This window comes from Bufo bufo, chromosome 5 (genome assembly GCF_905171765.1).
Source record: "Bufo bufo chromosome 5, aBufBuf1.1, whole genome shotgun sequence".
Lineage (NCBI taxonomy): Eukaryota > Metazoa > Chordata > Amphibia > Anura > Bufonidae > Bufo > Bufo bufo.
The window spans coordinates 333563933-333587917 of record NC_053393.1 but is presented as its reverse complement, the minus strand read 5'-3'; the positions used below and the strand labels follow the sequence as shown (position 1 = coordinate 333587917).

General features: G+C 42.6%; 1 protein-coding gene across 5 annotated transcripts in view; it reads right to left on the bottom strand.

Annotated features, from left to right (window-relative positions):
- Positions 1-23286, bottom strand: part of LOC121001078 (cadherin-10-like) — a 461949-nt gene extending 438663 nt beyond the window's left edge. For all 5 annotated transcript variants that reach the window (XM_040431978.1, XM_040431980.1, XM_040431979.1 and 2 more), the window contains exon 1: positions 23054-23286. In XM_040431978.1, coding sequence (XP_040287912.1) covers positions 23054-23281 — 228 coding nt within the window. In that variant the 5' untranslated portion in view covers positions 23282-23286. The remainder of the gene's footprint in view (positions 1-23053) is intronic.
- Between the last annotated feature and the right edge of the window lie 699 nt (positions 23287-23985).

Genomic DNA, 23985 nt, shown 5'->3' with positions numbered 1-23985 from the left:
TTCTAAAGAATGCTATCAGCACCTTGTTGAATCAATGCCACGTAGAATTAAGGCAGTTCTGAAGGCAAAAGGGGGTCCAACACCGTATTAGTATGGTGTTCCTAATAATTCTTTAGGTTAGTGTATATTAGCTAAATTGCTCTATATTCGTTTTTTTGTTTTTTTTTCGAATATTCGCTATATTGCTAAAACAAGAATTTATAGCAATATAGCGAATATTCGAAAAAAAAAAAAAATATAGAGAAAAATTCGCAAACAACACTACTCGTAAAGTCAAGTATATTGCAGCCTTGTTATTGGCCCACAAGCTAGAAGCAGGGAGGGATCATGTGTACTGATTAAAAAAAATAAAATCGAATATTCGAAATTACGAATATATATCACTATATTCGAAATATTCGCAAATTTTCAAAGTACCTATATTCGCGATAAAAATTCAAAATTCGAATATTTGTGATCAACACTACTCTACAACACCAAATTCAGCACATGTTCCAGGAAAGGGATGTGCATCAAGCCAGGCCAGGCTTGAGACTCAGTGGCACCAACGACTCATCGGTCTGTTGTTCCATAGCTCCTGCGCGATGTGGGTTTTGTCCCCCAAACAGATGAGTTTCAAAACATTCAGAACGTCCTGTCGCCTACGTGCACCTGAGTAAGGTGTTTCATTTGGGCATGTAGCTGGCACAGATCGACCACGTCCTTTCCCTGCAACAGGAGCTCCACCAGCAGCACCACGACCAGGGCCACGTCCCTTTTTGATGCTCTCTTTATTCTTTGAGGTCCCCCACCATACTAAAATACAGATTAACTATATTAATTTCCCTATCACGTATGCAGTGCACGTGTACCTCACACCAAAAATGGGAATATGTCACCCACCGAACTAACAGACAAATTAACTATATTCATTTTCCTTTCACGTATGCAGTGCAGGTGTACCTCACACCAAAAATGTGTATATGTCACCCACCGAACTAACAGACAAATTAACTATATTCATTTCCCTGTCACGGATGCAGTGCAGGTGTACCTCACACCAAAAATGGGAATATGTCACCCGCCGAACTAACAGAAGTATTAACTATATTAATTTCCCAGTCACATATGCACTGCAGGTGTACCTCACACCAAAAATGGGTATATGTCACCCACTAAACTAACAGACAGATTAACTATATGAATTTCCCTGTCACGTATAAAGTGCACGTGTATTTCACACCGAAAAATGTCACCCATCGAACAGACGGATTAACTATTATATTTTTGTGTCAGGGGTACAAAAATGGTGCATTGCACCCACAAAAAATCACTATAGGTCACCCACAGAATTAAACAGGCAGATTAAATATTATATCTCTGTGTCAGGGGTAGGGCTGCAGTAAACAATTATTTTAGAAACCGAGTATTCTATTAATTATATTTTACAATTAATCGAGTATTCTAATAAGAAAAAAATAATTAATAGACTGTTTTTCTTTATAAAAACTCATCAGACCCCCTGCAATCAGTCCCCAACACCCTTCGTTCCCCCCTGTGTGATCAGCCCAAATGCTTCAGTTCCCCCCAGTGCCATCGGCTCCACTATCCCCCAGTGGAGTTATCTCCGTTCCTCCAGTGCCTTCAGCTCTCCCCCACCCCAGAGCCTTCAGCTCTTCCCCACCCCAGAGCCATCAGCTCTCACCCACCCAGATAAGCTCCCCCCCTTGTGTCAGCAGCTCTCCCCCCTTGTGCCAGCATATCCCCCCTTGTGCCAGCAGCTCCCCACCCCCATTGTGCTAGCAGCTTTCTCCCTTGTGCCAGCAGCTCTCCCCCTTGTGCTAGCAGCTGTCCCTCCTTGTACCAGCAGCTCCCCCCTTGTGCAAGCAGCACTCCATCTTGTGCCAGCAGCACTCCCCCCTTGTGCCAGCAGCTCCCCCTTGTGCCAGCAGCTCTTCCCCCACTTTGTGCCAGAAGCTCTCCCCCCCTTGTGTCAGCAGCTGTGCCCCCCTTGTGCCAGCAGCTCTCCCCCACCTTGTGACAGCAGCTCTCCCCCTTGTGAAATAATCTCCCCCTGCTACTCCTGACACCCAGAGTGCACAGCATCATTTGGTTTCTAGCTGTTGACACTCCATCATTCTGCGCTGCTGCACGTCAGGTCACAGTCTGCATACGTCAGGAGGTCAGTGCAGCGCAGGGCCATGGACGTGCTGTGGAGTGTCTGGAGGCCCCCTGCTGAAAAAGTGATTATTTTGGGCCAGTGGGAGACCATGGAGCGGGTGTAATAGCAAGCACTTCACTCCCGCTCTGTGGCCACGGGACACAAACAAATATTCGATGCAAAAAAATTTGCATCGAGGATTTTTTGTGTCTAATTAATCGATTCAATCGAGTAATCGTTTGAGCCCTAGTCAGGAGTGCAAAGCTGGTGTATTAGACCCACAAAAAATCATTATAGGTCACCCACAAAACAAATAGCCAGTTTCCTAACACTCTCCCTCGCTTCAGCTGCCTGCTTCCTGTCTCTGCACTACTCAGAGCTGATGGGCAGTGCTACACGTGATCCAGCTTGTATAGAGGCTGGGTCACATGATGCACCGGCCAATCACAGCCATGCCATTACTAGGCATGGCTGTGCTGGCTTCTAAGTGCCCACAGCTTAAAAGCTTGTTGATTGGATACCCTGCAGCCTTTCAAGAGCTTTTTTAAATGCCTGAACACTGAACTCGAACCAGAACTTTTCCGGCAAAGTTCTGATTCGGGTTCAGGTACCCAAAATCGCAAAGTTTTGTATTTACAGTTCGGGTTTGCTCAACACTAATTACATCCCCCATTGAAATAAATGGAGACTTTCTGCTTCAGAAAAGCTGCAACACAACATTTGTAATGCTGTGGAATGTTATTTTGCAGCGGAACACAGTGCAGGGTTGACACTTTTCAGCTTTATAGAATAACATGTGAGAAGTCTTTATGCTGCATATTTTCTGGCAGATTTTTCTGGATTTAGGAATGTCACCGTAAAGAACTTTCTATAAAGGGGCAGCTTCAGGTGCCTAATTTAAATGCTATGATTTCATTCCTGACCATCTTCCTGACCTGCTCCTCTTCCTTTGTAATATACTTATTGGAGTGCACTTATAGACTACAATACATTGGCCAGACAAGTATGAGTCTCAGAGAGCAAGTTAATAAGCATCGATTTAATGTAAAAATGGATATATAATGCACAGTGTTTCCCGTCATGCAGAAATTCATCATAACTGCAATTTTTCAGAATTCACAGTCATTCGGAATGAACACATTCCATCCCCAGTAACTAATAAATGTAAAACATTGTATAGATGACAAATGTATTGGATCTTTAAGATGAATACATTTGCATCTATGGGTTTAAACTAAATATTAGAGAACATATTTGATTAGGAGAGATGACCTTTGATGCTTCTATTTGATTTCATTTTATTTTCATCTCAGTTTTTAATTAATCTCAGATTTGTAACATGTAGCCCTTTTGAAGCCCCTGTTGTTATTTGGCTAATATTTTGTCACTAGGTAAAGTGTAAACCCGATAGTAGCACATATGATTTTTGTAATCTGTTTCTGTTTTCTGATTGTGAATTTTTTATTCTATTTCCAGAACATGATCATCTTGTCTGAACGGATGCTTTACAGCAATCAACACGGGGAATATAGACACAATGGACAGGAGCTAACCTCATCGGGAGATTTATCCAGGAATCTTCTGTGTCCTGTGCAGAGGTCAGGAGGGAGTACTGTATTTTTCGCCCTAAAAGACACACGTACCCATAGGATGCACCAAGGTTTCAGAGGGGGAAAATTATTTAAAAAGAAATTTCATTAGATTTCAGATCAGACCCCAATCAGACCCACAATGTTATTTAGACCTCATATCAGACCCCCAATGTGTTAAAAAGACCCCCATTCAGACCTCAAAAGTGATCAGAACAGACCAAGAAGCAATGCCTATTATTAGGCTTAGTGTTCAATATGAGAACTGCAGGATGTTAGAATTTATTTTTTAAATATAGTGACAAGAAAACTTAAGAATAACCACAAAAAACATTAAAAAAAATGTTAAACAAACATTTGTGATGGCACATTTCCTTTAAATTAAGTTGTACCAAACCTAACCTGATATATTTTTCGACTTCACAGTCACTGTATATTGTAGTGGACGTTGTGCCAGTTTTGTATCTCTTTTTTTGGAAATTTTATTACAAAAAACTAGTGAATGTGACATGAAGTTCTGTGTGACTCGCTATTACATTGTAGTAGGCTTTTACCAAATAACATTTTTTTTTATTAAAAAAAGGGGTGTCAGTGTCATTATGACAGCCACTCTTATGCTGTAGTGGTTGTCATATTGTAAGTAAGACAACTATGGTCACATGACCGTCATATGATGATCCTGTTGTGTCACCCAACCCCCTGCGCTTTAGCACCAGCATGAGAATCACGTGAGTAGGAAATAATATTTCTCTATTTGCGCCCGTTGTGCCTGCGCATGTGAAATTGAGACACACCGGGAAATGAACAGGAACACAGGGATATTTAAACACGAGTAGGTGCCCACACCATTTGGCCGCACCTGGGACCATACTGTATTATATTATGCAAATGAGCCACCGTGCTCGTGCTTAATATTTATTATATTCCCTGATGAACCTGTAGAACAAATAGAACAGGAAAAACATGTCTGGACAGGAGAAAGAGAAGGCAGGAACTTTATCTTAGTGAGAGATTCCCTGGCAGGGAAATAGGGCCTTTCAGGATATACATCCCAATTTTGCTTAAGGAGACCTACAGTAGACCTAATCCCTAGACCTTGAACTGGAGAACAAAACTGATCACTGCCATTCAGAAATCGTGAGTGATTAATTAATGGCAACATCTCTGTACTTATCCCTATAAGACCCCCTGCTTGTATGTATTATTAAATATATTTTTACATATTTGGTGGGTACACTTTTAAATCTAATATATAAAGCTGAGTGTATGTGTGTGTATGTATGTATGTATGTATGTATGTCCGCTAAAGGAATCTGAACTGTCACATTTACAATCACAAAATTTGTCACACAGGTACATCGGGTGTCCGGGAAAGTTTTAGACCCGGTATCAGCTCTCTAGCATGTACCGTTCCTTAGATTTTCCCAAAAAATGTATTAGCCAATAGAAGCCTGGTCACATGACCCTTATCAGCAAATAGAAGCTCACAGGCCCTTAGTCTCCACATGCACACAGTTTAAAACCAGGTTTCCATAACAACCGAGCCATTTTTCCTCACTGTGGAGTGCTGTGGAGGTCACACTTCAGGGGCAGGTAGGGTGGCCATTCAGGCCACCCTCAAAAGACAGGATTAAAAACCCCACCCCCAGTCCTGCTAAACCACGCCCTTGACCTGGTTAGACCACGCCCCCTCCCACTCCACAGCTGACGGGGATTTAAAAAATGAAGTTAAAAATCAACTTCTGTCAGCTGCAGGGGGTGGGAGAGAGGGTGATTTTCTCCCCGCAGCTCACGCTCAGACAGCACAGTGCTGCTGTCTGAGAGTGAGCTGTTCAAAAGGACATCCCTGTGTCTGTCCAGGCCCTGCGCCGGACAGAGGACATGGAGTCTGAAGGCCAGACTGTATGGTCTAAAACCAAACCTCTGGCTACCCTAGGGGCAGGCTTCTGTAGAGGTCACAGCTATGGGGACGGTCCGCTATAGAGGTCAGTGTTAAGCGGCAGATTGCTGTAGAGGCCACTGTTAAGGGGGTGGGGTGTTGTGGAAATCACTGTTAGAGATACGGGGTACTGTGGAGGTCACTAATAAAGGGGTGGGTGCTGTGGTGGTCACTGTTAAAGGGGCAGGCCACTGTGGAGGTCTATGTTAAGGGTGCAGAGAGCGGTGGAGGTCATAGTTAAGGGGACATTCTGCTATGGAGGTCAGTGTTAAGGGGCAGGGTGCTGTAGAGGTCACAGTTAAGGGTGGGGTGTTGTGGAAATCACTGTAAAGGAGACTGGGTACTGTGGAAGTCACTGATAAAGGGAAGGCTGCTGTGGAGGTCACTGTTAAAGGGGCGGGCACTGTGGAGGTCTCTGTTAAAGGGGCAGGGAGCGGTGGAGGTCACAGTTAAGGGGCGGTCTGCTATGGAGGTCAGTGTTAAGGGGCAGATCTCTATAGAGGCCACTGTTAAGGGAGTGGGGTGTTGTTGAAATCACTGTTAAGGAGACGGGATACTGTGGAGGTCACTAATAAAGGGCCAGCTGTTGTGGAGATCACTGTTAAAGGGGGCAGGGAGCTAAGGAGGTCACAGTTAAGGGGACAGTCTGCTCTGGAGGTCAGTGTTAAGGTATGGGGTGCTGTAGAGGTCACTGTTAAGGGGGTGGAATATTGTGGAAATCATAGTTAAAAAGACGGGGTACTAAGGAGGTCACTAATAAAGGGGCGCCCACTGTGGAGGTCACTGTTAAAGGGGAGAGCACTGTAGAGGTCTCAGTTAAGGGGGCAAGGAACAGTGGAGGTCACAGTTAAGGGGACATTCCTCTATAGAGGTCAGTGTTAAGGGGTGGGGTGCTATAGAGGTCACTGTTAAGGGAGTGGGGTGTTATAGAGGTCACATTTTAAGGGAACGGAGGTCTATGGAGGTCACTTAATAGGGTGGGATATTGTGGAAATCACAGTTAAGGAGACGGGGTACTTTGGAGCTCACTAATAAAGTGGGGGCCGCTGTGGAGGTCACTGTTAAAGGGGAGGGCACTGTGGATGTTATTGTTAAGGGGATGGGGGACTGTTAAGGTCACCGTTGAAGGAGCAGCTGCTGTGGAGGTCACATAAGGGGGTGGTTTGTTGTGTAAATCACTGTTAAAGAGACAGGGCACTGTGAAGGTCACTACTAAAGGGTCACTGTGCAGGTCACTGTTAAAAGGGAGGGCACTATGGATGTTACTGTTAAGGCGGAAGGCTGCTGTGGAGGTCACTGTTAAAGGGGCAGGCACTGTAGTGGTCACTGTTAAGTGAAAAGGTGACTGTGGAGGCCACTATTAAAGGGGCAGCAGGGTACTGTGAGGTCACTGTTAGGGGAGCAGAGTACAGAGGTAGTCACTGTTAAAGGGGCAGTCACTGTGGAGGTGTTTGTTAAAGGGGTCGGGAATGGTGGAGGCCACAGTTAAGGGCATTGTAACCTATGGTCAGTGTTAAGGGTTGGGTGCTATAGAGGTCACTGTTAAGGAGGTGGGCCCCTTTGGAGGTCACTGTTAAGGGGATGTGGTGCTGTGGAACTCACTGTTAAAGGAGCAGGCTGCTATGAAGGTCAAAGTCAAGGGGGTGGGCTGCTGTGGAGGTCCCATTTTAAAGAGGTGGGGCACTGTGGGGGGGTCAGTGTTATGGGGTGGGGGGATGTGGAGGTCACTGTTAAGGCGACAGGGTACTATAGATGTCACTGTTATTGGGGATACTATCAATCTATTTTAACGACACACACAAACATTAAATGAAAAAGATAAAATATACCCATGCAAAGCTGGGTCCTTCTGCTAGTGAACTAATAAAAGTTATATTTTAGAATAGGGATTTTCTTCAGAGATTATATCATGGTGTTTTCCACATTGAACATGGACCAAAGAAAGCTAAGGAGAGAGTTGTCTCAGGAGATTAGAAAGAAAATTATAGACCAACATGTTAAAAAGAAAGGCTTTAACACTGTTTACAGTTAAACATGGAGCCCACTCTTGCCAGCAGTGAGTGGTTCTTGCTGTTTGAACAGCTAAGGCCCACAGATAATATCTGCAACCAGCAATAATGCTAATCATGGACATTGCAGTCAAGTGTGATCACGGCATCTAAAGGAGCAAAAACTGGAAGTGTGCGCTTCTGCGTTAATACCGGCATCTCCGTGCAGCGATCGGGGATGCTGGTCATTAACTCTAATAGGCTGGGTCTTTCTGAAGAGAAAAAAATATAAACATTATGAGCATCACAGTATCTGAAAACACCTATGCTATTAAAATATAAGAATATTTTTTTCAATATGGTGTAATGGAAAAAAGTATCAAGATGGCTGATTTGCCATTTTTTCATCACCTAAAAACATTTAATAAAATATGATTAAAAAGTCACTCACTCCAAAATGGTATCAATAAAAAAACAACAGATCATCCCACAAAAAATGAGCCCCCATATAGTTCAGTAGACATAACTTTAAAAAAGTTATGGGGGGTCACAATATTGTGATTTAAAAAAATGGTTTAATTTTTTTTGAAAGTATTTAAAAATAGAAAACCTATAATATGTGGTATTGTTATAATCATATTAACCAAGAGAATGAAGGTCACAGGTCAGTTTTGCCTATAACAGCGGCTGCTGTGCGCCACTGTTCCCCTGCTTACCGCCACGGTCCAGGGCGCCGTGTTCAGCGGTGATCTGTGACCAGTGCTTCCTATTCACCGCTGCAGTCCTGGGATCTGTCTGTGTAGTTACAGTTGTTTTGGGATCCGCTCCACAGTTTCCTCTCAGCCCTTGCCACAGCATGCTTGCTGCTTGTTTCCTGCAGCACTTCCTTAAGAGCCGGTGCGCGTCACCTCCTGGCCTTTATGGGTTAGGTCATGTGACCTCGCTGACCAATCCTGGCCCTCCTGCACGTATATAAGTGGCTCAGCCCCCTTCCCAGATGCCTCAGTGTCAAGGTCCTTGTGTCCTGCTTAGGTTCCTGATAACTGCTTGTACTCTTGTGTTCCTGACTTGTACTTGTGTTCCTGGATTCTTCTACCCGTTTGATCCCTGCCTGCTTGCCTTGACTCTCCTGTTGCTGACCAGGGTTGCATGACCTATAACTGTGCCGCCTGCCCTGACCTATTGTCTGACTTCGCCTGTGACTCATCTTTCGGTCCTGCACTGTTGCTCCTGGTAACGACTCCGCCTGCTGACCACACCTATACCTTTGGTACCTTTCTCAGGTACCTCCTGGTCCACCCGGACCAGCTGCCTTGTGCACCTTTCCTCCTCACCAGGTAGAAACCTGGTGTTTACCTTGGGAAAGTCTATCCCCAGCATCAGCGGTACTATGAAGATTGAGGGGTTCACTTAGACAACTCCCTTAGAGGAGGTAGGACACATGGCACAGTGGGTTCACACCCGCTGGTATGTGACATTGACATAAAGGGAACACTGTAGGGACAAAATCCTTAGAACTATGCAGGAATTGCATTTTGTTTTTCCAATTCCACCCTATTTGGATCTTTTTCCCTGCTTCCCACTACATTTTATGCCATATTAAATGGTGGCATTAGAAAGTGCAGCTTGTCCCACGAAAAACAAGCCCATATGGATATGTGAACTGAAAAATAAAAAAGTTATGGCTCCAGGATGACAGGGAAGAAAAAGGAAAACACAAAAACTAAAATATCTCCAGTATCCTAAGGGTTAAGACCATCTCCAAACAGCTAGATGTTCCTGTTAGTACAGTTGCACTTATTATTTATTCCAAAGACTTTACAAAGGACCAGGGACCATTCTTTCCATGTGGAGGAAAATCAATGTACACAGCAATACAGGAAAGGATTCCTTATAGCAGTTAAACTATGGAATGCCCTCCCCCAAAAGGTAGTAATGGCAGATACTATGTCAGATACTATGTTTTTTTATTTTTTTTTATAAAGTGCTAGATGATTATCTAATAGCAAACACCATTGAGGGTGATAATTTATCTAAAAATGTTGTATATCTAAAAAAGATTCAACTTGATGTCCAGCTTAACACTAAACTGATGCAGTAAATGAGCATGACCATTACATGAACTCTCTGTTTGTGCTCTCCCTGTTCACTGTGTTATTTCCAGCACTGGTGGCTGCTGAAAAGAGCTGATTGGTAGTGGTTCTAGGTGTTTGACTCCCACTACAATTATATTGATAACCTATCCTACAGGTAGGTCATCAATATCTAAAGACTGGAGAACCTCTATAAAGGCTATGAATAACATTAAGGGTATTTTTTCTTTTATTATTGCATTTTACCTTTAAATTGTTAAACATTTTTAACAGTTTTTCTCTACAGATTTTTGTTTCAATATATCCACAGGCTGTTTCTTCTCCTCCTGAATCTGTCAGAGAGCTGCTCTGGCAGCTCGATCTCTAGTACTTCCTTACCTTTGTTTCCCTGACAGCTCATAAACACTAATTTAAGAGGAATTCTGTAACTGATATATGTGTTTATGAGCCATCACAGCAGCTCTCTGACGGATTCACTGAAGAGGAGCCTGCAGATGCACTAAAATAAAAAAAATGATGCAAATGTTTAAGAAAAACTAATAAAAAAATAATTTCACCCCAAAATAAGTAGAATGCAATAATAATAGTATCTGTAATAAAAGGTTTCCATAACCTTTATGGTTTAAATATGACATACAAACAGTGGCATTTTTTTCATTTGGCATAGGAAATTGGAAACTATTTAGAAACTCTGCAGAAACAGGGATTGTTATATATGCAATTAATTTCTATCAATGGCAGTTATGAGTGTTTTAATACACTTGATAAGCTTCTCTTCACAAGATATTTTGGGCATATGTAGTTGACCTTTGTTGAATTCATACTGGAGTTTACAAAAGCAATCCACTGCATTTACTTATCAAGACACATTATGAATTGCGGTCTACTGTTTGCAAGCAGCAGTTCATATTATGAGTCATTCATTAGCGAATAGTCCTACAGCTCTCATGACAGGACTTTAATAGAAATCTCAACAGTACTGAAACACAAACCATTGACCATAATGTATTCTCTATTAATGGTCAGTCAGTACATGAATAAGTTTGGACTTGTTTCTATCATACAGATGCATGAATGGAAGTACAAGTTTAGAAAAACTATTAAGGCAAAAAGATTTATTTATTTATTTATTAATGGGGTTATTCTAGGTTAGGAAAACATAGCTAATTTCTTCAGTACTGCACCATTTCACGGTTTGTGACTGGTCCTACAGCTCAGTTCCAGTGAAGTGAATGATGTTAAGTAACAGTATTACTTGTGTAAAGTTGTGTTGTTGGGCTTTTATAATCTTGGACAACCTCTTTATATGATCAAATGTATTTAATGTAAATGATCAATTTAGTAAAAAATATAAATAAAAATGATGCCATGATTGATAAAAAGGCAATTTATTTGTTTAAGTACATTTCCAGAGTTCTAGTTTTGCCATTTCAACCGCAAGGCTACCTACATTGCCAAGTACTTCTCCTGTGTCACATTTAAACTTCTGCTAGAGGAGATAGTACAGCTAAGCTATGATGTGGGAATTCTCCATATTTTATAATTCTTTAGCACCAGATCCAAAAGTTCTGCCAGCTTTGTGTTCTGTCATATAGTTGGAGACAAGGACAGCACAACCTTGCAGGTACCTTTTAAGAAAAAATGACCATTATGTAGAGTTCTGCAGATTGTTAAACATTAATCAAATATGGAGTGCCAGTTTATTTTTGACAGGCAGTTAAGCCATACATTTATATACATTTCCATCATATAAGCAACCAAAAAAATAAAGTGTTCTACTGTGTGCTTGCACAGTGGAAAAGTTATTATTTTTAAATATATTCCAATACAGCATTGATAACCAGGTATCAAATGGAAATTATACTGGAAGAGTTAATATGCTTTAATGCATCTATATTTACTCAATGATGTCAATATATTCAAAAAACATTAGGTTTCCAGAGGATTATTTCTAAAGAAGTATTGGATTTGTATTAAGAAAATGAATATATTAATGATGTCTCAACATCAAAACATTGAAATCTGCACGTGAAACAAGAAGATAAATCAATACCATCTGCAGGTTAAAACATAAATGAAATAGAAATAGAAATAAAATTGATCTTGGCATTGGAAGAGTTAATAAATTAAAAAGGTGCCAAATACTTGTGAATTGTAAATCCCTTCCTTGCATTTATTTGATTTTACAATTTAATATGCAGAGAAAGGATGGAACTAGCAGTAATAATCCCTTTGAGGCTTTCTCTATATGGAATTCTATCCAGCCTGCATAGTGCACTGTGCTCTTTAGTACCTCACACAGAAAATTCTATGTAAACATGTGCAATGTGATGATAAAATAAAACTAAACACTTAATAATAAACCTACCTAATCCTATACATAGGAAGATACACAATGAATAGTACAATGCAGCAAATCTCATTTGCACAAACAACCTGGCCTTTTAATTATAAAACTAAACACCAAGATATTCATATAAGGAAGCAGTGGAAGTAAATGTAAGCACAAGGTAGCAAGGCTTTATTTATTATTATTATTATTATTATTTTTATCATCATCATTATTATTATTATTACTATTAATAATAATAATTACAAAAAATAAAACAGGCTTATTTCACAAGGCATTAATATGTGCTTTTTATTGCAATTACATTTTAGTATATATGGCAAGTCAGGTAGGGAACAGTGCAGACCTGACCTCCACACACACCACTGCATATACCTACAGTACTACAGTCCCTGACCTAAATACACAGGACCTACTTAGGGGAAATCAGATAGGTTGAATCAAAATCTGAGAATTAGATCAGGACTAGGGAAGAAACAAACACAAAGTAAGCAGGGTCAGAATCAAAGAAGGTAACATGGGAAATACAAACTACAAAAAAAGTTGTGGCGTCAAAAGGCAGAAAGTGGGGTTGCGCACTTCCTGGCTTTTGACACCACGCCATTTTTTGTAGTTTGTATATAGATATGTTTGGAGGTATATAAACTCCATATTTAAATGTGCTTGATTTTCATCCACAGGCAACATTTAGGTGCACCTGTGAGGCCTGGGCCTTATCAGTCAGTCTTGGGTGGGACTCACAGCCTCCTCCCTCCTCCCATTCCAAGCATGGCTGCATGCTGGAGGAAACTGGGAGTTTGTTGCGAGTCGGACCTTACGCTCCTGTAATTCGCCCCACTGGCTCCTGGTATTGCACAGGTAGGTTAGCGTTAGGTCCTGAGCTACTTGAGATACCTTAGCGCGGTGTTCGGGCTCAGATATGTCCTTCATATAAGGATATATTGGCTATATTCTCAATTTTAACACCAGTTTGAGGGTTTAGTCAGACTTGTTTGTTTTCATCCACAGTAGTGCACCTTCCTTATTAATGTTTATTTCATGAGGTTACATCAAAACCAGAATCAGCAGTCAGAGGCAAAGTTACTAACAGGCAGAAAGTCAGATATACAAGAATCCAAATGAAATACAAACTAAGTGAGTGGGGCAAGAAGACAAAATCATAGGATAATGTGAATAGTAGTGCTTCAGGAGGCACATGATGCCAGTGCCGACCTAATTGCTCCCTAATAGGTCGCCCAGCTCCACTGTCAGCGAGGCTGGTTGACAAACCAATAAAGCAACTCTGGCTGCCCAGTAAGAGCGAGACCAGACTTATCGCAGGTACATAGCTAGGTAAGTATATGATGGTACCTCTTATATGAGAGGCCACAGGACCTTTAATGTTTTAAATCTGTGAAAACATATGAAATATTTGCCCAAAGTCACTGTCAGAACATCTCAGTTCAAGTGTTGGGGGGGGGGGGATAATCTCATAGTAGGTTGACAACTAGTGTTTTACTCTAGAGAAAGCTTTTTTCTGAATCTGAATATTTTAACACACATAATAAGATAGGTCCAAATCTGTTAGTCATTTCATTGCACCACTCTGCCTTTAGTATCAGAAAAAATAAGCTTGAAAACTGTTTCATACTTTGTGTGGCTGTGTACAAACAAAAGACCCAAAGCCAGAATGTGGGTAGTAGCAGCACCAGCTATCTAGCCACAGGTGTAGTAGTAGTAGGAGTAGTACAGTAGGTGTTTGTGATATTGTGTTTTCAGCACGACAGCGTCGCGCTGATACTCGGCGACGTGGTGCCGAGATCTCGCACTCACTGGGATAGCGACAGCACATCCCAGCAAGCGCGTCATAGAAGCGACGGGAGATCCGACTTGGATTCCCGCCAATTCTACACGTGTGCGGCGTTTGTTATGAATCCTGAGGGGGAAGTCCCCGCCGGATTTTAAATAAAAATCCGACCTGGGTCCCGCCCTCAGGAGCATACCGGGCCCTTAGGTCTGTTATGGGTTGTAAGGAGAGCCCCCCCTACGCCGAAAAAAACGGCGTAGGGGGTCCCCCTACAATCCATACCAGACCCGTATCCAAAGCACGCTACCCGGCCAGCCAGGAAGGGAGTGGGGACGAGCGAGCGCCCACCCCCCTCCTGAGCCGTACCAGGCTGCATGCCCTCAACATGGGGGGTTGGGTGCTCTGGGGCAGGGGGCGCACTGCGGCCCCCCCACCTCAGAGCACCCTGTCCCCATGTTGATGAGGACAGGGCCCCTTCCCGACAACCCTGGCCGTTGGTTGTCGGGGTATGCGGGCAGGAGGCTTATCGGAATCTGGGAGCCCCCTTTAATAAGGGGGCCCCCAGATACCGGCCCCCCACCCTAAGTGAATGAGTATGGGGTACATCGTACCCCTACCCATTCACCTGCAAGAAAAGTGGTAAAAACACAAATAAACCACACAGTGTATTAAAATATTTTATTTTTCTGCTCCGGAGGCCGCCCCCTGTCTTCTTTATTAGCTCTTTTACCAGGGGGGGGCTCTTCTTCTTCCGATATCCCGACGGGTCTTCTCCGCTATCCGGGGGGGTCTTCTCAACTCTCCGGGGTTCTCCTTCTGTCTTCTCCTTCTGTCTTGTTGTCTCCTTCTGTCTTCTGTCTCCGGGGGGGGGCTCTTCTTCTTCCGATATCCCGACGGGTCTTCTCCGCTATCCGGGGGGGTCTTCTCAACTCTCCGGGGTTCTCCTTCTGTCTTCTCCTTCTGTCTTGTTGTCTCCTTCTGTCTTCTGTCTCCGGGGGGGGCTCTTCTTTTTCCGATATCCCGACGGGTCTTCTCCGCTATCCGGGGGGGTCTTCTCAACTCTCCGGGGTTCTCCTTCTGTCTTCTCCTTCTGTCTTCTCCTTCTGTCTTGTTGTCTCGGCGCACCCCGATTCTTCGTCTTCTCTTCTTGTTTTCGCCTCTCTCTGTTGTTGACTCGGCGCACCCCGGTTCTTCGTCTCGCGAGACGAAGAATCGGGGTGCGCCGAGTCTCGCGAGACGAAGAATCGGGGTGCGCCGAGTCTCGCGAGACGAAGAACCGGGGTGCGCCGAGTCAACAACAGAGAGAGGCGAAAACAAGAAGAGAAGACGAAGAATCGGGGTGCGCCGAGACAACAAGACAGAAGGAGAAGACAGAAGGAGAAGACAGAAGGAGAACCCCGGAGAGTTGAGAAGACCCCCCCGGATAGCGGAGAAGACCCGTCGGGATATCGGAAAAAGAAGAGCCCCCCCCGGAGACAGAAGACAGAAGGAGACAACAAGACAGAAGGAGAAGACAGAAGGAGAACCCCGGAGAGTTGAGAAGACCCCCCCGGATAGCGGAGAAGACCCGTCGGGATATCGGAAGAAGAAGAGCCCCCCCCTGGTAAAAGAGCTAATAAAGAAGACAGGGGGCGGCCTCCGGAGCAGAAAAATAAAATATTTTAATACACTGTGTGGTTTATTTGTGTTTTTACCACTTTTCTTGCAGGTGAATGGGTAGGGGTACGATGTACCCCATACTCATTCACTTAGGGTGGGGGGCCGGTATCTGGGGGCCCCCTTATTAAAGGGGGCTCCCAGATTCCGATAAGCCTCCTGCCCGCATACCCCGACAACCAACGGCCAGGGTTGTCGGGAAGGGGCCCTGTCCTCATCAACATGGGGACAGGGTGCTCTGAGGTGGGGGGGCCGCAGGCGCCCCCTGCCCCAGAGCACCCAACCCCCCATGTTGAGGGCATGCAGCCTGGTACGGCTCAGGAGGGGGGTGGGCGCTCGCTCGTCCCCACTCCCTTCCTGGCTGGCCGGGTAGCGTGCTTTGGATACGGGTCTGGTATGGATTGTAGGGGGACCCCCTACGCCGTTTTTTTCGGCGTAGGGGGGGCTCTCCTTACAACCCATAACAGACCTAAGGGCCCGGTATGCTCCTGAGGGCGGGACCCAGGTCGGATTTTTATTTAAAATCCGGCGGGGACTTCCCCCTCAGGATTCATAACAAACGCCGCACACGTGTAGAATTGGCGGGAATCCAAGTCGGATCTCCCGTCGCTTCTATGACGCGCTTGCTCTCCATTGCGGCAAGCCAGCTCGGCGCTGGCTCCCGCGATGGGGCTCGTATGTGCTCAATCTCGCCGAGAAATACAGCGAGATTGACACAAAATCGGGTTCACCTACTGTAGGATTAGTAGGATTAGTAGGAGTAGTAGGAGTAGTAGTAGGAGTAGTAGGAGTAGTAGTAGGTGGCAGTTATCCCTGGCTTTGGAAAGGCGCAACATTATCATTTAGGAGAAAGAGGATAGGATTGTGGATTGGTTTCCTCGCTCCTCCTCTCAGTCATAACAAAATTATGTGGTAGTGACTTCTGAGTCTGGCACTATGTCCTCCTTTCAGCCCCAGATAAATCTTTTCAGTTCAATCCTTTCTCTTCACTACCCCTTCCTAGTAGGGCATCTTTCTTTTTCCTAAGAAGTGGAAAGAAAACCCCAGAAAGTTAAGAAAGTCTCCCTGTTGATGACTTGTGTGAGAGCAGTCATTGTTTAGACTGCCCTGAGGAGGAGGTTCATGAGGAGTGTGGGTACCCATTGCATTGCTGTGTTGGTGGTTGTAATAGTGGCATCCATAGCCACAGTATTGGCAGCAAGGGCAATGACAGTGGCAGTAGGGGCAAATACAGAGCAAAGAATTGAAAAGAGGCCAAGCAGCCCACCATGATATCTCACAGTCTGATAAAAGTGGCAGGGATAGTGAGAACTTAGATGACGATTTTGTGTTGAACAGGAACTGGGAGCCAGATTGGGATGTTAAGGAGGAGGAGGGGGAGGCAACATCAAAAGAGAAGGGTTGTGGCAGTAGCAGTAAAGAGCAGAGGCGGCGTACTTCCCCAAAAACTGCCAAGGCCATATCTGCTTCTGGAATTGTTGATGCTGCTGATACTGTAGGTGCATTAGGCCCAAAACATGCCAGTGTTAATTCAAGCTCAGCTTCCTCTAGCTCTACATGAGTATCTCCCATCTGGCAGTTTTTCTCCATGTTGCCAGAAGATAAAAACGTTGCACTGTGCAAACTCTGCAAGAGTAAAATAAACCATGGGCAGCCAATCACAAACATAGGCACTACAGCTCTATCAAAACACATGAAGTGGCATCACCCCATCCCATGGACAAATAGACATGGCAGCCAGGAGTTTCTTCCTTTTATATTGTCATCATCACTTTTTGCTTCTCCCACTAAGATTCCTCCTTCGCTATATCATCAGTCCTTAATAAAAGAATGCCTGGCCAGGAAAAAGCTTTACATCCTTCCTATCACATGTGTTAAGCATTGACATACGGTGTTGGAGCTGATCGCCTGGGTGAGAGTAGCCATACAGTCAAGCAATTGCTAAAGTACATCAATCAGCAAACATCCTTCTGGCTGTCACTTCACCAACTACAACTGGGCAAGGTGGTCAGCGATAATGGCTGCAACATTGTGTCCACATTGTACCTGTGGGAAATAACATAAGCTCCCTGCATGACTCATGTCATTAACCTAGCCATGCAACACAAAAAAAGTTCACTGGCTTGTGCTAGAATTCCAGCAATTCTTACGTGACGAGGAATGCTCTCCTGCGCTTGCATTGACAGAAAAGTCTGCCGCTATGTTCCCCTGGAATTCAACATTGCACATGCTAGAGTGTCTATACGAGCAGTGGAAAGCCCTGAATGACCACCTCAGCAGCAAGCATGTGTTGCTTCAAGGTCAGAAAGTGGAAAAGACGCCTATCAGGTGCTGAAGCCCTTTGAAGAGACAACAAGGATTTTTAGTAGGAACAACTGCAGCATGAACAGTCTTATCCCATTCATATCGATCTTAGAACAGAAGCTGACATCCATGCCTCAGGAGACAACGGCTGAAGAAGAAAGGCTAAAACATCTTGCAGTCCTCTCTATAGCTTTTGGGGACCCACAAGGAGAAACTCCCATGGAGGAGGATGAAAAGCTGCCATAAGAAGTGCCGTGCCATTTTAGGAAAAACGAATTTGGTACCACAAAGCACGAGGAAATTCGGATTCAAAGCAAATCAACGTTTTAGTAAAATTCAGCCTGTTTCGCTCAACACTACTTGGAACTGTGAAACCATCACCATACAAAGTGTTTTATTTTACTATAAGAACAATGACACTGTTGAACACCTTGACACTGGATGTTTTAATAGTTCATTTGTTGAAAGACTTCAAGAGGGAGCCCACATGACTTTCTTGAAAGATCTAATAATACAAATTATGGTTCCTATGTTTCTGAATATGGGTCATTGGTCCAGGGATTGATTCAGATTGGCATACTTGCACTTAGGAAGCAGTTTTTCCTCCTAATTGGTGTCTGCCTCATAGTAACTTTTGCTTTCATCTGAATGAGAAAAAAAATTCAGTAAAAAAGTTTCCTAAATAGATGTCTGGAAGTTTAAATGTATTTTATTCTTCACTCTTATATGCCCGTTAAATAGTTTCAATGCATTTTCTAAGAGTTATTTAATAAAATACTATGATTAATATTGCCCAAGAAAGTATATTCAGTTCACACATCCTATAATAAAGCAATGGATGCTGGTAAGTATAATCAATAACAAATATAATAACATAGTAACTGTTTATAAGGCTGAAAAAACACACTTCCATGAACTTCAGATTGTTATTCTGCAAGTTGATCCAGAAGAAGGCAACAAAACTTTTTCTTATTTTAGGGGGGAAAAAATTCTTAAACTACGCCAATCAGGCAATAGGAATAACTCCCTGGATCAATGACCCTCTCCAGAAATCTAGTAACTATAACCTGAAATATTGTTACACTCCAGAAATACATCCAGGCCCCTCTTGAACTCTTTTAGTGAATTCACCTTCACCATCTCTTCTGGAAGAGAGTTCCATAGTCAGTGCTCTTACAGTAAAAAAAACTCTTCTATGTTTGTGTAGAAACATTTCTTCCTCTAGACACAAAGGAGGTCCCCTCATCACAGTCCTAGGTATAAATAAGTCATAGGGGAGATCTCTGTATTGACCCCTGTTATACAGGGTGGGCCATTTATATGGATACACCTTAATAAAATGGGAATGGTTGGTGATATTAACTTCCTGTTTGTGGCACATTAGTATATGTGAGGGGGAAACTTTTCAAGATGGGTGGTGACCATGGCGGCCATTTTGAAGTTGGCCGTTTTGAATTCAACTTTTGTTTTTTCAATAGGAAGAAGGTCATGTGACACATCAAACTTATTGGGAATTTCACAAGAAAAACAACGGTGTGCTTGGTTTTAACGTAATTTTATTCTTTCATGAGTTATTTACAAGTTTCTGACCACTTATAAAATGTGTTCAATGTGCTGCCCATTGTGTTGGATTGTCAATGCAACCCTCTTCTCCCACTCTTCACACACTGATAGCAACACCGCAGGAGAAATTCTAGCACAGGCTTCCAGTATTCGTAGTTTCAGGTGCTGCACATCTCGTATCTTCACAGCATAGACAATTGCCTTCAGATGACCCCAAAGATAAAAGTCTAAGGGGGTCAGATCGGGAGACCTTGAGGGCCATTCAACTGGCCCACGATGACCAATCCACTTTCCAGGAAACTGTTCATCTAGCTGGCACGTTCCCTGAGTTTTTCAAGCAAGATGGTGCACCACCACATTATGGGTGTCAGGTCCGAGCATTCCTAGATGAACAGTTTCCTGGAAAGTGGATTGGTCGTCGTGGGCCAGTTGAATGGCCCCCAAGGTCTCCCGATCTGAAAATATTCAAAACTGATGTTACAAACGTTGTTAACCCTTAACTAATAATTAAAGGAAAACAGAGGTGAAATTTCAAAATTTCACTTTTTTGGTCGATTTTTTAAAGTTAATAAATTTTTTCTTGCAACATAGCAAGGGTTAACAGCAAAATAAACCTCAATATAACTCTGATTCTGCAGCTTTCAGAAATACCCCATAAGTGGTGGTAAACTGCCCTATGGGCACGTGGCATTGGTCAGAAGGAAAGGAGCTCCATATGGATTTTGGAGGCAGATTTTGCAAGAATGGTTTTTAAGCACCATTTTGTATTTGAAGAGACCCTGACTTACCCCTACAGTGGAAACCCTCAAAAAGTGACCCCATTTTGGAAACTACACACCTTAAAAAATATTTTAAGGGGTGCAATAAGCACTTTGACTCCCTAAGCTTTTTATAGAATTTGGAAACATTTGGCAGTGAAAATGAAGTTTCATTTCTTCCAAGAAAATGTTGATTTAGCCCCAAATTTTTTCATTTTCACAAGTGGGAACAGGAGAAAAATGACCCCATCGTTTTTGTTACTTATTTTCTCATGAATGCGGCAACACCCCATATGCGGTGGTAAACTGCTGTGGGGGCTCATAGCAGGACTCAGAACGGAAGGAGCGCTATATGGCTTTTGCAGCGCAGATATTGATGGAATGGTTTATGGGTGCCATAAGGTAATGTTTTCATTGGTACCATTTTGGGGTACATTAGACTTTTTGATTGCTTGTATTACAATTTTTGTGAGGCAAGGTGAAAAAAATGGCTCTTTTGGCATAGTTTTTTTTTTTTTTTTTTTACAGCATTCACCTAAGGGGGCATATAATGTGATATCTTTATATAGCAGGTTGTTACGGACGCGGCTATACCCAATATGTCTATCATTTTTATATTTGTTAAGTTTTACACAAAGAAAGTATTTTTGAACAGAATACAATCTTGTTTTTGTGTTGCCATTTCCTGAGAGCCATATTTTTTTAATTTTTTGGCCGATTGTCTTAGGTAGGGCCTCATTTTTTGTGGGATGAGATGATGGTTTGATTGGTACCATTTTGGGCAAAATATGCCTTTTTGATCACTCAGTATTACACTTTTTGTGATGCTAGTTGACCAGAAAATGGCTGTTTTGGCACTATTTTTTTTTTTTATGGCGTTCACCTGAGGGTGGATAATGTGATATTTTTATAGAGCCGGTCGATACGGGTGCGTAAATACCTAATATGTCAACTTTTTTCTTTTTCCTTTTTTTTCAATTTTTTTTACTTTATTTTGGGAAAAGGATGCTATCTTTTTTTTTACTTGAAACTTTTAAAAAACAATTTTAAACTTTATTTTTATTACTTCTTTTTTAACTTTATTTTTTGTCCCATTCTGGGACTACAACTTTTGGGGGTCTGATCCCCTTTACAATGCATTACAATACTTCTGTTTTGTAATGCATTAGCTATAAATGTATTACACACTGTAATACACTTAAAGCTTCCTGCCTGTGAGATCCAGGATGCTGGATCTCACAGGCTGACACGGAAGGCATTGGGCTGCCATCCAAGCCATTGGGTCCCTGTCACAGCAGCGCGGGGACCTGATGGACACCCGACACCTGGCAGGATACCGCTGGTGCCGCGGTAAGTGCTGACCGCGGTAGTGCAAGGGTCAATGCACTGCATCGGTGTTTTCACCAATGCCGGTGCATACAGCAGAGACTATCGGTGACTGCCGGACCCCTGCAGCTGATCGGGTGGGTGCAGCTCCTGCGCCTGCCCGATCAGAGCACTGTAGTTGGGATTTGTGACCCTCTTTCCAGCGCCGTACATATAAGACACTGGTATACTACGGATTAAGAGGTTTTGGGATATTTGTTTAACCTAAACCTTTTCTAATGAACTGTTCTAGTCCTCCCCTCCACCCGAAATTCCATTATCCTGCTCATTACCTACATTGTCCTTCCCTCCTATAATGTAATTACCCTCCCCTTACTTCCTAGTTTAAACACTCCTCCAACCTTCTAGGCCATATTCTCCCCTAAAACACCTGCACCTTCCCTATTGAGGTACGGCTCATCCCTATGATAGAGACTGTAGCTGACAGAGAAGTTGGCCCAGTTTTTCAGGAAACCAAACCCCTCCTTCCTACACCAGTTCTTCAGACATTTGTTTATGTCCCTAATCTCCCACTGCCTTTTTGGTGTGGCTTGTGTCACAGGTAGTATTTAGGAAAATACTAGATTCTGGTCTTTGTGACAGATTACCCTATCTGTATCCCTAATGGTTGAGTTTCCCACTACCAGCACCTGTCTGGCCTGCCCTTCTCTATTAGTCCCCTGCTTACTGGAGATGACATTCCCTATCCTTGAACTGACATCTTTATTTTTTCTGCCAACCTTGCAAACTTGTTGGGATATGTCAGATCAGGGCTAACCTCACTTGCACTCTTTCCTCTAACCTGCTTTCTATGATTCAGCTAGCTGCCTCACTTTCCTGATCCCTCCATAATATTACTGTCCCCCCCCCCCCCTCATCTGCCCCATGGTGTCTGCATAGAGTATACTGTAGAGTGTCTGCATAGGGAGCAGCAAACACGTTTCCATATTGTCAATGTATTAAAGTGTAGAAATTTGCTTGCTTAGATACAGGATATGGGATTTCAATTGTGCAGTTCACTCATATTTTGCAAGAAATGTGTAACCTCAAATGCCTGTTCCAGGACTGCCTTGTCAATCATGGAGAACATACATACTTCATAAGGAGGATTACACCAGAAAAGAGAAAAAAGAAAAAAATTCAATAATACAATGCAATGAAAATGATAACCAACTGAAGTCACTTATCTTAAGTCACACACTATATAGACATATACTGCGATAAAACACTTACACACACGCAATCTCGGGTTTTCAGTCTGCTTATATAGCTGCTATCCCACGACAACTCCAAACGAGATTTCTAGAAAGGCTAAATTCTTCCATTCATATGAACAACATGATCATTAACATTTTCTTTGTTTTATGGCACCTTTTTATCATCTGCAATCTCCACTAGTTTTGCAAGACATAAACCACTGTATATGTAAAGCATGAAATATAATATTTATAAAGTTCTCAACCTCTTTACAAATACATTAACATTAGAATAGAAAGATATATAAACATCAAGCAATACAGACCTTGCCTACATATTGGTAATCCAACCCAGTATATTCTTCAAGCAAAAAAAATTGATTCCACATCCATCCACGTTTCTGACGATTTAGTAGTTTGCCATCGTTCATAGGAAAATGTTGCAATATTTGTTTCGGCTGATCATCTGAAGTCTTTTTAAAGTAGAGTTCAGCACTACCAGAATTAGGTTTAGAAATCCACAGCAAAAGCATCAACGCTGGACAAAGTATCATAGTTCCGGTCCAACAACAGATGGTAAGAAAAATGTCTAATTTTCAGTTATTTTCTTTCTTAGTTGACATTTTCCAGCAATGATGGGTTTATCTTTGTCCCCCCTATGCTTTGAATCTGAAAGAAAACACAGATAAAAAAATTTTATTCAGGTATAATATGAGTGTTATTAAATTTGTCCAGACATTCAGAATTGTGTTTACAGTATTAGTAAGTCATAAGTGAGATTTTAGAAAGCTGCAATTTTGTTTGCATTGGAATCCTTGGATGCAATGGATTTATGAAATGGAGTATTTAAAATTGTCACATTTCACATTTTTTATTTACTACTAAAAACAATTTTCCACCCTAGAACACCATGATCACTAGGTGTCTCAGGGGCAGAGCAGAAGAGATCTGTCTTAGCAGATCCTGATCAGCTTTAGCAAAGGTTAGGAGGTGCAATACTTAGCTTATCACGGATGCTGGCAACTCATGCTATGCTCTGGGGCTACCTGTCAGAAACTGTTATCATTGGAATATATAGATAAATTAGTATACAGAGATTGTGTACCACATTGGTGTTCTGAATATTAAAAGAAGGGAATGGGCACCTCAAAATAGAATAATAGATTTCACATGTAAATCTTCATGGTTAAAAGAATAATACAAAAAAATGTTCCCAGAAATGGCCTATAAAATGGCATTGCTATAACTCTCTTTATAA